The sequence below is a fragment of the Panthera pardus genome, unplaced genomic scaffold (assembly GCF_024362965.1).
Source record: "Panthera pardus isolate Hobbes unplaced genomic scaffold, ASM2436296v1 HiC_scaffold_12, whole genome shotgun sequence".
In the NCBI taxonomy this organism is placed as follows: Eukaryota; Metazoa; Chordata; class Mammalia; order Carnivora; family Felidae; genus Panthera; species Panthera pardus.
In genome coordinates, this window is record NW_026526677.1 from 104,998,010 (window position 1) to 105,014,524 (window position 16,515).

The 16,515-nt window shown below is 41.3% G+C and overlaps 2 protein-coding genes and 1 long non-coding RNA gene across 19 annotated transcripts in view; 1 reads left to right on the forward strand and 2 right to left on the reverse strand.

Annotated features, from left to right (window-relative positions):
* Window positions 1-5,606, reverse strand: part of DLAT (dihydrolipoamide S-acetyltransferase) — a 28,719-nt gene extending 23,113 nt beyond the window's left edge. Inside the window, exons 1-5 of the mRNA XM_019469164.2 lie at window positions 5,229-5,606; window positions 4,642-4,743; window positions 4,186-4,310; window positions 3,874-4,027; window positions 909-1,035 (exon numbers count right to left, since the gene is read on the reverse strand). Of these exons, the coding sequence (XP_019324709.1) occupies window positions 909-1,035; window positions 3,874-4,027; window positions 4,186-4,310; window positions 4,642-4,743; window positions 5,229-5,507 (787 nt within the window). The 5' untranslated portion in view covers window positions 5,508-5,606. The remainder of the gene's footprint in view (window positions 1-908; window positions 1,036-3,873; window positions 4,028-4,185; window positions 4,311-4,641; window positions 4,744-5,228) is intronic.
* A 516-nt stretch (window positions 5,607-6,122) lies between these two features.
* Window positions 6,123-14,674, forward strand: LOC109278664 (uncharacterized). Of its 2 annotated transcripts, XR_002085782.2 has the most exons (4): window positions 6,123-6,234; window positions 11,077-11,207; window positions 13,623-13,882; window positions 14,352-14,674. It is a non-coding gene; the product is annotated as an uncharacterized LOC109278664 (long non-coding RNA). The 2 variants fall into 2 exon arrangements; XR_002085781.2 differs by having other exon boundaries at window positions 13,623-14,674.
* Window positions 7,797-16,515, reverse strand: part of DIXDC1 (DIX domain containing 1) — a 72,869-nt gene continuing 64,150 nt past the window's right edge. For 11 of the 16 annotated variants that reach the window (XM_019469149.2, XM_019469155.2, XM_019469157.2 and 8 more), the window contains 3 exons: window positions 13,279-13,384; window positions 12,222-12,330; window positions 7,797-11,126 (listed from right to left, as the gene is read on the reverse strand). In XM_019469149.2, the coding sequence (XP_019324694.1) occupies window positions 11,046-11,126; window positions 12,222-12,330; window positions 13,279-13,384 (296 nt within the window). In that variant the 3' untranslated portion in view covers window positions 7,797-11,045. The remainder of the gene's footprint in view (window positions 11,127-12,221; window positions 12,331-13,278; window positions 13,385-16,515) is intronic. The other 5 variants (XR_002085778.2, XR_002085779.2, XM_019469158.2 and 2 more) reach the window with 3 other exon arrangements.

The following is a 16,515-nucleotide window of genomic DNA, read 5'->3' on the forward strand; positions in this document are numbered from 1 at the left end:
AGTCTCTAGAATACTATCTCCATAGCTATACTGGTATTCAAGTTAAAATGCAAAGCTCATCTATTGTTACCAAGATGTTTGTTTATATCTTTTTCACAAACAGAATCCTTTCTTCTAATAAAATCTTCTGGGAGGAATACAATATACAAAAGGATAAAAAAGTGGTTGCCCTGGTGGAAGTTGGGAAAAGGGGCAGGGCACAACAAAGTCCTGTCATGAAGTCTCCTTGCCCCAAAGTACCATCAAGGACTCAGGGGGTTGGAAGAACACAATCTAAAAACCACCATTGCAGAGGATGCCCAGAATCTCCCACTGCATCTTTGAGGACTGGACAGGAAATAGATTCATCTACTAATTATCTGTAAATATCATCACAAATATACAGTTGTCTAGGTGGGTTTTGTTCTGAGCATAACAATGAATCAGAAAGGGAATACATGGAAATGTGACATGATACCCGAACAGGTATATAAACACTCTATCAGTTGTTCTCAAACTATGAAACCAATCCAAACCCTGGTTTTAGTTTTTCCTCACAGTCATCTTAAATTCTTTGGTATTTTCCTGCCTTAGAAGTACTTTTCTCATGTTTCTTCTTTTTTCCCTTGCCCAGTTTAGAGAATGGCGGTTCTGATGTAGCTTCTTAGCAACATAAGAATGTTAAGAAGCAAACTCTAACCTAAAAATAATGTCTAAGTTGACATATCCTTGATTCATTTAGAGTGTGGTGTGGAACTGACAAATCCCACTACATACACTTCTGTTATGACATATTCTGTTCCAGGAAATGAATCCCCAAAATTAAAATTTTTCATGTTATCACTCACTCATTATAGGATAGGACGGCAATCCTCTTCCCTCATTGGAAAACTCAGTGCCTCAACCATTAAGAGCTGAAGAAATCTCACCTATAGTGGCCTTGTCAGTCTCTATCTCTGCCAATAAATCTCCTTCACTTAGCTTCTCACCCACTTTTTTTTCCCATCTCTGAACTGTGCCCATGGTCATGGTGGGAGAGAGGGCAGGAAGAACCACCTGCAGAAATAAACACACATTACTGCTTAATACGAGGAAGACTTGGAAACAATGGCACTCAAGCAAGCTTCAATAGCTTTATGGAATGATAGTGACTCTGATGATCCAAATTCCCATCTGTCTAATGCCTTCCTAAAGTAAAAGTTCAACGCCTCAATGTCCCACCAGTTAAATCATCCTTCAAATCTCAAGCTTTACATTATCACTCATACTTTGATTCCTCCCCCTCCAAAGTTAAAAGCAATGGGTATACATGAAAGATTTCTTCCTAAATAGTCAAAATTAATTCAATTACATCTCTAAACACAGAATATCTTTTCTTCTTTTTTATTACATAGGTTAAGCCAGAATTTTTCATTTCCACAGAATGACCTTGGTCTAGAGTATTTCATTAAAATTTTGCTGTGCTCTGTATGAGCATATATCCTTTTACTCAGAGGAAACTTCATTCTCCCAAACTTCCGGATACCTTACCAAGATAAAAAAAAAAGAACATTATGAAAAATTATATACCAACAAATTGAATAACTGAGAAGAAATGGATAAATTACTAGAAACATATAACTTTCCAAAATTGAACTGGGAAGAAACTGAAAACTTGAACAGACCAATCACTAGCACCGAAACTGAACCCAAAACTCCCAACAAACAAAAGTCCACAGATGGCTTCACAGATGAATTCTACCAAACATTTAACGAAGAGTTAATACCAGGACACCTGGGTGGCTTAGTTGGTTAAGCATCTGACTCCTGATTTTAGCTCAGGTCATGATCTCACAGTTCGTGGGATCGAGCCCAATTTCGGGCTCTGCACTGACAGTGTGGACCCTGCTTGGGATTCCCTCTCCCTCTCTCTCCCACCCTCCCTCTTGCCCCTTGCCTGCTTGTGCACACACATGCTCTCATTCTCAAAATAAGTAAACTTGAAAAAAATAAAGAGGAGTTAATACCTAGTCTGCTCAACTATTCCAAAAAATAAAAGAGGAAGAAAAACTTCCAAATTCATTCTACAAGGCCAGCACTACCCTGATACCTAAACCACCAAAAAAAAAAAAAAAAAAAAAAAAAAAAACCCCAAAAAAAACCCAAAAAAAAAACCCCCCCAAAAAAATCACTACAGCCAATATCTGATAAACATAGATGCAAAACTCCTTAACAAAATATTAGCAAACTGAATCCAACAACACATTCAAAAAAAATTCATTCACCACGATCAAAGAGATTTATTCCAGGGATGCAAGAATGATTCAATATTTACAAATCAATGTGACAGATCACATTAATAACAAAAAGGATAAAAACCATATGATCATTTTGACAGATGCAGAAAAAGCACATGACAAAGTACAATACCCATTCATGATAAAAACCTTCAGCAAAGTAGGTTTAGAGGGAACATACCTCAACATAGTAAAGGCCATATATGACAAACCTATAGCTACTATCACCTTCAATGGTGAAAAACTGAGAGCTTTCCTTCTAAGATCAAGAAGAAGACAAGGATGTCTACTCTCACTTTTATTCAACATAGTACTGGAGGTCCTAGCCACAAGCAATCAAACAAGAAAAAGAAACAAAAGGCATCCAAATTGGTAAGGAACAAGTAAAACTCTCACCCTTTGCAGGAAAAATAAACAAAAGAACTATTCTTACAACAGTGACTTCCGCCCCAATAAAATCTAAACATCAGATTGGCTGACCTAAATGAAAAAGTGCTTTGACATTCGTATGGCTTGTGTGTCCACTGAATTTAGACGCTTTACTCCGTTATTATGGGTTTTGTTTGCTTCCTCTCAACACCAGGATTATGCTGAGAGAAAAATCATTTCAAATAAAGCCTCAGGAAGGCACGAAAAAGAAGAAACACAAACTTAGAATGCTAATTACAAACTTTTTTAAATGTTTTTTTTCTGTTCAGAAGTTGTCATCTCCACCTACTTCTTAAAAACTAGTGAGGCCAATAATCTCTACACAGTATCTTAAAGGATAATTAAGACACAACTGTAACACTTTGCACACAAAGCTACACACAGAAAATGGAGAAAAATGAGTGAGTCTTATGTAGTGAGAGACAGTTTGCTAAACAGGATGAAATAAATGTGTGAACTGAACATCGCACAAAACGTCACCACACAAAACGTCTATTAACAGACCACGGAGAAGAACATCATGCCCAAAAAAGAAAATGATTCCTATACAGAAATTTCTACAAATACACTAGGTGAAAGAAAAGTTTTAGTTTTAAACCTTCAGAAAAAGGCCAGCTGCTTTTTTACCCATTTCCAATATTCAAAACACAAATATACATGGGATAACCCTAGTATCTAATAAACTGCTTTAGTCTCTTAGAAACAGATTTAACAGAACCAACAGTGATTACTATTTATTCCCTTCAGCTCTTTTGCAATGCTATTATATATGTTTATTTTACACTGACTCTTTATTGTCAGTTTCCTCATTTATTAATATTGCTGGACTACTTCACCCACTCTTAGAAAAAAACACCATATGTCAAAGAAAAACATCAACTGATGACTTTTATTCAACAGGTAACGTGTGAGGCCTACTAAACACTCTATAATGTTCTTGAACGAACACTGCCAAGAACTATCTTGTCTACCACGTGGAGATTGGGAAAGGTTAAAGGAATTGTCCTAGTTCATATACCTGGAAATAACAGCTAGGAGTAAAACTCAATTTTCATGTTTCAATCTCAACTTACTTCCAAATGACAAGAGCTAGCCATATTTAACACCAGTGTCCAGGATGGGATAGCCATCGATGAAAAATAATGAACAATAAATTTTCTAGAGCAAACACCCAGAGGCTGAGGCTCACCTGCATGTGAGTGGGATAGGAGCTACCAGGAGCCTGAGCAGAAGGTGTGGGTGGTGAAGCAGGGGCAGCGGGGGTTGGTGCTGCGGCTGCTTGCGGGGTAGGTGCTGCCGCGGAATCCAGTGTGTAATTTTTAAAGGCCTCAATATCCTCAGGCCTAAGGAAGAGAAGGAATGCGTAAATACAGGGAGTTATAAGGCGAATTTAGCTCCTAGAAAAGTAGACTTAGAAACCTTTAACTGCTATTTTCTCAATTCTGGGTTAAAATACTCCACCAAGCATACAAGTTCCACAAATTACCAAAGTACTACTCACTTCTCAACTGTGATGCAGATGATTGCTCCAACTGGAACATCTCTGGTACCTTCAGCCACAAGTATCTTTGCCATGTAACACTCCTCCAGGCTCTCAAATCCAACAGTGGCCTTATCAGTTTCGACCTTTTAACACAAAGCAGGAGCTTAAGCTCGTGCTACCAGTATGAAATTTATTAGATTGTGCCTAGAATCACACAGTTCAACAGTCTGGTGAAGATGTGAAGATAAAGCCTCTTATTATAGATCTGAAAGGAATTATTTAAAAAAAACACCTTAGCTAAAAATCAGTCTGGCTAGTTGCTGACAGCATCTCTAATCAACCTTCTCTAATATCAGGTTGTAAAAACCATCTAAGTTTCTTAAGCAAAAAGAGTAAGTACCTATCCGGAAAGCGAACACTCAGTGTAGCTAAGCCAGTTCCTTCTGACTCATTTCCATATTTTAAACAACTTACCTCTGCAATTAGTTCACCCTCATTGATTTTTTCCCCTTCCTTTTTTTCCCAACGGGCTATGGTGCCTGCCTGCATTGTGGGGGAAAGAGAGGGCAATGGAACCTGGAGGAAAAAAGGAGAAACAATAAATTTAAAAAAATGTTATCTCTCAGTCTGGTTTAACATTTCATTCAATTTTACTTAATGCGAAGAGTGTACTGAGTCTCATCTCATGCCGGGCACTGGGGACAGAAAGGGAGTTCCTGCCACCAGTTCTCCAGTGACAGGGTTCCTGCTCCACAATCCTGCGGGACTGACAGAGCACCTAATTCAGCAGACACTGCACAAATAGCTTCAGATTTGGAACCCTCCTTTCAATGGACTAGACCAGGAGAGGGAAGCCTGGAATTCTTTCCCTTCAATAGAATAAACAGATCAGAAAGATAAGCTCAACAGCCAGAGCAAAGCTGGGTATTGGAGAAAGGACAAATGATACATACTAGGAACGGGGTGGAGGATCACTAAGGACTCAGAGAGAAGATTCCAACGCCAAGAAGTCTGCCCTGAAGGACAAACTGGCTCCCGTGAAGGGCAGGTCTGGGGCTCACCTTCTGATGCGGGGGCAGGCTGTAACAGCGGCGGCTAGGCGATCCCAAAAGCTGCAGCGCGAGGCGATTCCTCGGTGTGGCCCACGAGCTGGGGCTCCACCCGCAGAGTGCGCGGACCCTGCCATACCCCGCGGTCCCGCTGCTGCAACGAGCCGGAGCCGCGCCAGCCCGCGGGGTCACGCAGGGAGCTCCCGGGTCCTCCCGCAAGGCGGTCCACCGAGCCCCGAATCCTGCCCTTGGGGCCACATTCCGTGCCCGTCGAGCACAGACTCGCCACATACTGCCAGCGACCCCCACACCCCAAAACCAACGCCGTCTCCGGAGTGACCTCTCCAAGAGCAGTGCGGCGTTGCCGTCAGCCACACCGCGCAGCCGCACATTGTCGTAAAATGGGCTCCAAAAGGTTGGCGGCACCCCTCCCCAGACCAGAAATGGGTGGAACGTCAGCTGTTCTGCCGGTAGTAGGGTAACGGGTGGCCCACAGCGGGTAGGGGCGACTACTTTGGAGCCACGGGGGCAGGGGTGTTCCAGCGGAGGCAACGTAGGGGCAAGTTTGGGAGAAATGAGACGCAGGGAGGAGTAGGAAGGTGGAAGGGTCCTAAGGCATCTCAGGGTAAGACGGAGCCGCCAGGGAGGGGCCTAAAAAGGCGGCAAGAGCCGGCTACTAAAGGCAGAATGGTCTGAGAGGTGGGCTGAGGGGAGTGGCCAAGTTTTGAGAAAAGCGGAGTGGTGAGCGGGAGGACGCGCCTGATGCTGAGAGCCCGAGGCCAAGGGCGCGGTCTTGGGGCGCTGAGGAAGGTTTGGCGAGCGGAGCGGGTCAGCTCGTTTCTGTGGTGTAACCTCCCCCACCCCCGCTCCCGCCCTTCCTGACCCTTCCGTGCTCAGGTGTGGGCCTCACTCGGTGCAGTCTGCGGGAGGTTACAAAGCTTTAGTTTCGCGTTTGTAGCATAACCGGCAATCCCAGTGAACAGGTTTTCCAGCCAAATGAAGGGCAGCCAAACGGAAGGTTAGTTTCCCCATTCAGCTGTGCCGTAACGGGACTAAGCGTAGGAAGATACAAGGTTACAAAACAGATTTGCGTTTCTAATCTATAGAATCCCTTTAGATCGCAAAAAACTTCGTTATGCTTGACATATTTCTTTTTTTTTTTTTTTAATTTTTAAAATGTTCATTCATATTTTGGGAGCCAGAGCGTGACGGGGAGGGGCAGAGACGGAGACAATCTGAAGCAGGCTCTAGGCTCCGAGCTATAGGGCTCAGGCGCTCTGTGAGATAACGACCTGAGGTGCAGTCCCACACTTAAACGACTGAGCCCCCCAGGTGCCCCTGTTATGCTTGAAGTATTTCATACCGAAACTAAACTATAACCCCGTGAGAGCGGGGAGCATGTCTATATTGTTCTTTGATGTATCCCCGGAGTTTAGTATAGTATCTGGTAAATAGTGGAGGTTGAGTTCGTGTGGTTTGAATTAATAAATGAAGTTACCTACAACATTTGTTAGGTACGCTTCTGTAGGATTATCATCCTGTAATTAAAAAAAAAAAAAAAAACCTCATTTCTGAGCTGCATTTAGATCTCTAAGTCCCCAGTGTACAGATGGTCATAGAACACCAAGAAAAAGAAAAAAAGGAAAAACCAACATTTGAAAATATGTCAGCCTTTGCTAGTAATTAAACATTTGGAAAATTAAAGACAGTACTATTTCATACTCAAATAGGAAACTGTAAAAAGTAAAAAAATGAGATGGCAGAGAAAGAGATGCAGTTGTTGAGTGGACTGAATAGTTGGTTGTTTTTTTTTAATGAAGTTTGGTTTTCTTTTGTTATTTTATTATTTTTTTAATGTTTATTTATTTTTGAGAGAGAGAGAGAGAGACACAGAATCCGAAGCAGACTCCAGGCTCTAAGCTGTCAGCACAGAGCCATTCGCCGGGCTTGAACTCCATGAACCAAACTGCAAGATTAAGACCTGAGCTGAAGTTGGACGCTTAACCAACTGAGCCACCCAGGTGCCCCTGGTTGTTTTAAATATGTCTCTTTTGCATTAAAGACTTTTGTCATACAGGGGCTCCTGGGTGGCTCAGTCAGTCGGTTGGGTGTCCGACTTCAGCTCTGGTCATAATCTCATGGCTCATGGGTTTGAGCCCCGCGTTGGGCTCTGTGCTGACAGCTCAGTCTGGAGCCTGCTTCGGATTCTGTGTCTCCCTCTCTCTCTGCGCCTTTCCTGCTCACACTCTGTCTCTCCCTCAAAAATAAACATTTAAAAAAAAAAAGACTTTTGTTACATAGTTGATGCTCAGGTTCTTATTTGTTTGCACATTTACATATAATTTCAAAAGAAGTGCTAAGTCAATGAATTTTCTTTGACAGTAATAATGTTTTGTGCTTACATTTGAAATAACAACGGTAAAATGTCTATAGCAATGAAGTAATCCTTATCTCCGCTCCCCAAGTAATGAGTAAACATGTTACCAGGGAGATCACTTGAGGGAATGGACTTTCACTAAATGTAAATGGCTTTACTGATTAATTTCGGTCAATAAACACAAGTGAAAATGATGAAGGGTATTTAGTTTGCAAACTCCATTTTATTCATGGTTTTTTCTGCTTTTTTAAAAATTAGTTCACAAATCTGGTACATACAGGCAGTTAAAAAACTGGTTATCACTTTGATAATCAGAAGCCTCTGGTATAACACAGTCTTCATGAAAACAAAACAGGGAGAATGCATGGTGGTAATCTCTTTGAAAGCAATGCTTGCAAACATCCATGTTTCTAAGAAAAATATAATTTTACATATATATTTTAAGCAAGCTATACCTCTTACATAAATTCAGACAATAGGAGTGTGCAATCATAATGCTTATTTTATGGAAAAAATGAAAATTATAATTATGCCATAATTGCTTTTCAGTAATTATTAGAGTCCTCTTGGATTTGATGTGTTTTCCCTAATTTTCAACTATCCTGGTCAAAAGGAGCTGAAATGGTAGTAAGTAGGAATGCCAATAAGGAGAGTTTAACTCAAATTCTTTAGGTACAAATTATATAGTGTTTCAATTCCAGCTAATTTAGGGAACTGAGAATAGTTGTCAATTTTTAAATGATGACTTTTGAGGAACTGAGCTTTCTTCTAAACTAGTTTTTGTGAGAGGATCATTTTTTTTTTTTTAATCTAACAGGATTTAGAGGTTATTTAAGCTCAAGACATTCTAGTCCCTTGGTTTTTTCAAAGAGAATTTCAGCAGTGTCAGGATGGACTATCCCTCAAAAATGTCACTAGGGGACAGTTCTCTGAATAAATCAAGAGGCTTCTAGTACAGCCAGAGTAACAAACAGGAATCAATTCAAACCAGAAGGAACCAAAGCACAACACTTCCTCACAAGGTTCTGGTCTTCAGAAACTGGAATGAGGATTGCCAATACACTGTACACAAGAATTACTGGAGTGACATCCTGTAATCCGGGTGTTTCGTTATTACCTGTGGCATAGGAGATTCATGAGCTAAAGGGGAAAAAATTATCTCCTTTTCTCCCCTGACTTCAACTTCAGATTTCTATAGAGGCACTAAGGCCATGCATCTCCTCTTCCAAAGGACAGAGCTATAAAAGCCAAATAAGGTGAAGGACTTTGGCATTTTTCTTCCATTCAATTTTCTCTGAAAAGTTAAATTCTCCATAACGGTAAGGACGTTTGCTCAAAGAAAACTGACAAGTAAAAACTAAAGAAACAGACATTCAAGATCAATTGTACTGGAAATACAGTAACGGATTTTGGCCTGACAACTCTCATGCTGTCTTATAGCAAAACACTAAAATTCATGCAACAGAGAAATTGGTGACATGAGGACTTTTACTCCAGACTTCCTGGGGGAAAAAAACACTCAGAATATACTGTTTTCTTCTGTTTGCTTCATAATGTATTATTCTTGCTTTTGACTGACTGTCCCAAACTTTCCCAGTCATTTTTGATGAGAAATTCTTCAAAAGGAGAAGATCAAGCGAACTTACTGAAAGATATCAGGTATCTTATGAGCTCCTTCCATCTGCTAGAGGAGCAATCAAATAGATTATGTAAAACTACCTCCACAACATGAAACTACCTCCACAAGGAAAATGGCAGGTAGAATTAGAACCAGGAGTTAGTTGTCATCAGCATACTTGTAACAAAATAAAGCTTGTTCTGAAACCACAAGGGCTAGGAGAAGAGCCTGTATAAAAGCTACTGGGTTCTCTAGAAAATGGATACAGTATACGGAATGTGAGAAGATACAGAACTCACACTCAAGTTACAAAAATAGACATGGTTCTCAGACAAAAGGCAAATGAGTACAAAAGAATTCTCCAAACATGAACTATTTTTAAAAGACACATCTATATAAAACAACAAAATGTCATTTCAGAGCTCCAGTGAGTAGTTTGTTAAAACAGTTGGAAAAGGGAGATGAAATAGAGACAGATCAAGAACCCAGAACTGACATGTCTGATGTCTGACTCTTCTGGTTGGCAGTGGTCACAGGCTGACTGCTTTGGGGAATGAATGTGTGTGTGTGTGTGTGTGTGTGTGTGTACATACATATATATACATATGGCTGATTAGTTGATGGTGTTTGGTAAGTGACTGAGAAAACCCTAGTTATTCAGTAATCTCTGAAAGTTTAACTCTTCTTTTAGCTTCTACACTGGACAGTGTTGCACATGAGAAAGGATTCTAGGTTTTTTACCCAGAATCAACCCTGCCATTCACAACTCATGCTCCATACCCCATGGTTCCTATTGTGCCCTAAAGGATCAACCTAGACTAAATATATAATAGAAAATAACTCTGGCCTTGAAATGAGGAGGGGCAGACCAGTGACTCATGCTCAGTACTCATAAATCACAAATACCAAAATTAATGGTCTGTCTCCTTTTGACTGCAGAGGAGATGCCACGAGCTACAGGAAGTCATGAGAGAAAGAAAGTCAAGAAAATATGGGTAGCAGCACCTTTCCATACCCGCCTGGATTTTTAAGGAGACTTTAAACTCCTTTTTCCTTTCAAACACAAAGTTCATCAGTTGGAAGGGGAAAACATGGCTCTACAGTGACAGAGTCCCTAGAGAAAACTGGCAGTACATGAAACATGCCCTCCATGGGCTAAAGGACAAGTTGCAGAACCAGTTAAGACACAAGAGGCAGCCAAAGGTCTTCCTCAATCGCGGTTTTAGCAAGTATAGCACAATATGGGCTTTTTCCATCCAGTCAACAGTTCAGCACCATCCATGTCCGGTCCAAAAAATTCCTGAAGAGTGGGTTTTCATCTTTGGTACCGCCTCATGAGTTATTCTTGGTTTGCAATAGCTGCAAAGAAGCAAAAAAGCTGGTACCTTTGCCTTGTCTGTGAGTACAAATGCTGGGACTCTGATTGCTGCAACCATTGAGGCCAATTAAAATAAAACTGTAACACACAGGAGTGATGCATCCAATTCCCAGGTTCCAGATAATAGCAGCCATGCCCCTACAGGAGCGGGATCATCCATTCCCATTGGTTAAGGCCTTTGGTTTGTTGTCCTCAGAGTAGAATAAAACACTGTGTTCCCACGGACAAGGAACTCCAGATGGACCCATGGTCTACAGTTGACAGGGGTTTTAAAAAATGTACTACATATACCAGGCACAGAAACAGCACTGGCCTGGGGCTGTTACACTTGGAGAAGCTTCTGTTTTGGTAGCACGAACTAGAAACTTCTTAGTGTATTCTGGTTTTAGTCCTCTTTCCTGAGTGAAACAGCCAGGGGGTGCCAAGTTCCACAAGCCCCCAGTCTAATACTCAGCATTAATTCTCTCCATGGTCTTCTTCCACCCAGGCTACGATTTTCCCTTCCCAACCAGGGATGGCATCGTCATCGTGGAAAACCTAGAGGAAGAAAAAGAAGCCACAGTGAAAAAATAACAGGATAAGACAGTGACTCTCACTAGACAACTGCTGCTGCTAAAAGTAAGATCTCAAACATAAAGGATAAGAAAATATAGAGAAAAGCCTGAAGCTAGAGGCTATGTCCCTTTGGTTCTGTCCCTAAAGTTATAACTACATATTTATGTATTTAATATTTTTAATGCATGCAATACATTATTATATGTTATTATGTACTATATATTCTTAGTTCTACATCTATGAAATGGTAAAAGCATCCCTAACTCTGCTTTGCTCATGGAGATCAATAAGATTTAATATATTACTAACCATGAAGCACTTTGGGCTCCTTGGGAGAAAGCAGTAGCATAAGCATTACACAAGTGAGAAAGGGGAAAATTTCGGTCCCAAGTATTATAAAGAAAGGGTTAGAAAGAAGACCAAAAGAACATGCAGTTCTTTTTATTCATTCATTCAATGAATTTCTGAAGCCAGCAATACAACAGGGCTATTAAAGCATGTTGAGGAAATATTTATGAAATAAAACATCAGCTTTAATCACAATGCAACCACTTGTAATATGTCAGAACCCAGAATTCTCTTCCCTGTATATGGCAGATGGATTATAAAGAGAGGCGTAGGCTAAGAATATAGTCAAGGAGTTGAGAATAAGCATAGGTGATTTTCTAGAAGTTCCTCATTTTCACTATCTGAGAAACTACCATCACAATGTACAGTTCCATATATTCATACCTATTTTACTCTATGTAGGAAGCAGAAAGGTTTCTAAGATTTGACTGCACATAGAAAAGGGACCCCCCAACCAGGCTTTTGTTCAAGCTTAGGTCCTTTCCTTTTTAAAATCAGTAACTGTATCCAAGTCTGGTCAAAGTGGTTAAGTCCTTGAAGCGAAGAAGCTGTCAACTCCTTGTGCAATTCCCTGACCATCTAGGTCTAGGGTAATCAGACTGTGGTCTGAGGCTCTGGGAAATTCCGCTGACCTGGTTAGGGAACTCGGGTACTGCTGGGTATCAGTCCCTGAGGAGGTGGCTCTGGGAATCAGCAGCACACCACCCAGACTCCCCTCGGATTCTGTACCTCCTCTTTGACAGTGCCAAACTCAGGATCCAGCGCTTTAAAATGATACCGGTGATTCCCCTCCCGGTCAATGGCTGCTTTAAAATCCTTTAGTGTCACCTCCCCCAACCTGCAACAAAAGGCAAGAGCGCTAAAACAGACTGTTCATCAGTAGGCTGGAAAGATGAGACGTTAGCTTTAAACCCAGGCCCCTGCCAAAGACTCTCCAGGAAAAAACAGCATGGCCTTGTTAGGTCCCTGCCCCTGATAACCCAGACAATTCTACAAGAGCAGAGCTGAGGGAGCCAGTCACCATGAGGGAATGAGAATGGCATTCCATCTGGGGTGATCTGGGAATTTAAAAGAGATGTATTGTTTCAGCAGCAGCCAAATCACTTTTCCCTGTTTTACTCTGGAAATAAGACATACCGTCTCGGAGATCTAATTTGCTGAGCCATCAATATGTCTAAGTTCTCTGATTTCCTTCTCTGCAACAATGTTCCATTTCACCATCTTCATCCTTCCAGCTTCAGAAAGCTCCCCTCTAGCCCACAACAAGTAAGCAAACTCTCTAGGAAAGGGGCAGCCTACTCCTTCTCTCAGTAGTTGGTTCCAGAGTTAAAAAAAAAAAAAAAAAATCTTTCTTTCAAAGCCATTTGCCTTACAAGGGAGCATAAATGAATGTTTGAAGGCTGTTAACGTGAATTCTCAACTGCTCAGATGCAGTCATCAGACAGTACCAAGATCAGTGAGGAACAGCCTGGAGGGCTAGTGTGTGATCTATGGCTATCAGCGGAGCTATTTTATGAGCCCTTAAAAAAATTATTTTTCCTAACTTGGAACATATCTGTGTATCAGGACTGGAAGTGCTATTACGGTGTCTGTACCCAGAAGCAGATCAAGACATGTCCCTTGTAGTGCCGCTGGTTAGTGGTAACAATGAGACTAGAACCCTGATCCTGTATTCTTACTGCACTGTACTGATTCTCAAACACTGCTCAGATGGTTGCATGGGCAGTAACTACTGATTCTGCTTCCTGTCCTTTTTAAAAGAGGAATAACGATCCCAGAATCTCACCTCTTTGGTATATTGACCATGAAGGGTGTAAGTGACCGGTCAGTGAAATAGAGCACTTTAGTGCAGGTGCTGCTGACAGCCGGAGAGCTCTGTGAGTGAGGCAACTCTGCAATCAGAGAAAGACTCTATGGTCAGAACCGAATGTGCTCCCAACCATCCCTCATTTCCAGTTATTCAGTGTCCCAGGAGAAGGAAGCTGCCTGAGGTCACAGCACAGCTTTCACACCCTTGCAAAACACCACGTCCACAGGGCATGAGCCACAGGAAGTCACCACTGAGGCCACAAAGCCAGGAGGTGCTTCGGACATGGACACTATCATGAAGCCATTTCTCACCCGTTCCAGGTTATTTCTAGCAGGGAACAGGAACTTTCCTGACAGGCATTGTTGCTCAGAGTCAAAAGAGGTCAAAGAAGCCAGGCAAGATTTCAGCAAAGGAAGAATGGACGCAATAGCAGGAGCTACAGACACAGCCAACATTCAGACAGCGGGAGAAAATGCTCATGCAATCCACGGACAGAGAAATGAGCAGGGACGAGAATCACAGGAGCACAGTAACGTTAGAAACTGAGATTCCAAGGGGCCTTATGCTTCCTGTACCAAAGGTATGAGACCAGGGTGCCTGGGTGGCTCAGCTGGTTAAGTGACCACCTGTGCTGACAGCACAGAGCCTGCGTGGGAGTCTCTCTCTCCCTCTCTTTCTCTGTCCTTCCCCTGCTAGCATGCTCTCTCTCTCTCAAAATAAATAAATAAACTTAAAAAAATAAAAATAAAGGTACAAGACCTACCTTATCTCTTGGCTACACAGGATCTATATGTGTGGGTCCCATGGTTTTTAACTCAAATTCCTTGGTCCACATCTTATCTCTACCCTTTGTATAGGTACTTAAGGAAAATTTTTAATTAATAAGTACCTATGATTATGACTTTAATAGGAGAAAAGACTAATTAGGAAACTTTTATCATAAGAACGAACAATTATTGTTGTATCTTATAATCTACTTAATGTAATTGTTATAATACTAAAATCTCTCCTGCAATTCCACTTACACATATTTTCTTAACTTATTCTAGGCATTTCAACATCCTTGTCATATCTGAATCTACTCTTGCGTAGACACTGATGGACTCTTAACAGTGGCTTGCGTCTTTCTTGCTTTTGTGGATGTCTCCTAATTTACTACTGAATGTCAGACATCATATGTAAGACAGTAGAGAGTGACTTACAAAATGTTTTTGTTTAGAAATGCGCACACTGCTTGTTCCCCAGCCATTAGTAGGGATTGTTAATCTAGACAGGAACTGAGCTGGGATTGGGATTTTTGTTAAGGTTACTTTTGGTGTACCACCATCTTTAAATTCCTCTAGAGTTATGTTTATTTAAAAACAGATTTAAAGGGGCGCCTGGGTGGCTCAGTCGGTTAAGCGTCCGACTTCAGCTCAGGTCACGATCTCACGGTCCGTGAGTTCGAGCCCTGGGTCAGGCTCTGGGCTGATGGCCCAGAGCCTGGAGCCTGCTTCCGATTCTGTGTCTCCCTCTCTCTCTGCCCTTCCCCCGTTCATGCTCTGTCTCTCTCTGTCTCAAAAATAAATAAACGTTAAAAAAAAAATTAAAAAAAAAACAACCAGATTTAAAAAATAAATAAAAATAAAAGGATTCATCCAACTTCTATCCTTTTGTGTCTGACATCATTCACTTAACAGAACGTTTTCTTTTTTTTAATTTTTTTTTTTCAACGTTTTTAATTTATTTTTGGGACAGAGAGAGACAGAGCATGAACGGGGGAGGGGCAGAGAGAGAGGGAGACGCAGAATCGGAAACAGGCTCCAGGCTCCGAGCCATCAGCCCAGAGCCTGACGCGGGGCTCGAACTCACGGACCGCGAGATCGTGACCTGGCTGAAGTCGGACGCTTAACCGACTGCGCCACCCAGGCACCCCTAACAGAACGTTTTCAAGGTTTATCCATGTTACAACATGTTATCGGTGCTTCATTCCTTTCTGTGGACGGATAATATTCCATTGTCTGCACGTGCCAGACTTTGTTGATCCATTCTTTGAGTAATGAACATTTGGGTTGTTTCTACCTTTTAGCTATTGTGAATAATGCTATGTACAAGTTGTTTTTTTTTTGTTTTTTTTTTTTTTTGAATTCTTGCCTTTAATTCTTTTGAGTATTGACACCTAGGAATGGAATTGCTGGCTCATATAGTAATTCTATATTTAGGTTTTTGAGGAACCACCAAACTTTTCCACAGCAGCTGTATCATTTTATATCCCCACCAGCAATGCATGAGCATTCCAATTTCTCAACATCCTCAATACTTATTTTCCATTTCTTTAGAACCACCTAGTGAGCGTGAAGTGGTAGCTCACTGTAGTTTTGATGTGCATTCCCTAATGACTAATGGTTTTTGGTTTTGTTTTGTTTTTCTTTAAGTTTTTATTTATTTATTTTGAGAGAGAGAGGGAGAGAGAGAGCAAGAGAGCGCACCCGCCAGCCAAGCCAGGTAGGGGCAGAGATAGAGGGAGAGAGAGAATCCCAAGCAGGTTGCACACCCCAGCACAGAGCTGGATGTAAGGCTCAAACTCATGAACCGGGAGATCATGACCTGAGCTGAAATCAAGCTCAACCGACTGAGCCACCCAGGAACCCCGCCCCCGCCCCCCAACCTCCAGTGACTAATCCTTTTAAGCATCTTTGGATGCTTTGGAGAAATGACTTTAGAGAAGTGACTATTCAAATCCTTTGCTTATTTGTTACTGAATTTGTCTTTTGTTGTTAAGTTGTAGGAATTTTTTATATATTTTGTATCCTAGACATGATTTTCAAATATTTTCTCCTATTCTCTTTGCCTTTTCACTTTCTTGATAGTGTCCTTTGATGCAAAAAAGTCTTTAATTTTGATGAAGTCTAATTTCCCTATTTTTCCTTTTGTTGCTCATGCTTTTGATATCTGAGAACCCAAGCTCATGAATATTTTCCGTATATTTTCTTCTAAGAGGTTTATAGCTTTAGCTCTTATATTTGTATCAATGATCCATTTGTAGTTACTTTTTGTACATGTACTTTATGTACATGGTGTGAGGTAGGGGTCCATCTCTGTTCTTTTGCATGTGGATACCCAGTTGTCCTAGCGCCATTTGTTGAAGAGACTCTTTGCTGGTCAAATGACCACAGACTTAAAGATTTTATGTGAATTCTCAATTCTATTCCACTAGTCTATTGTATCACTCTC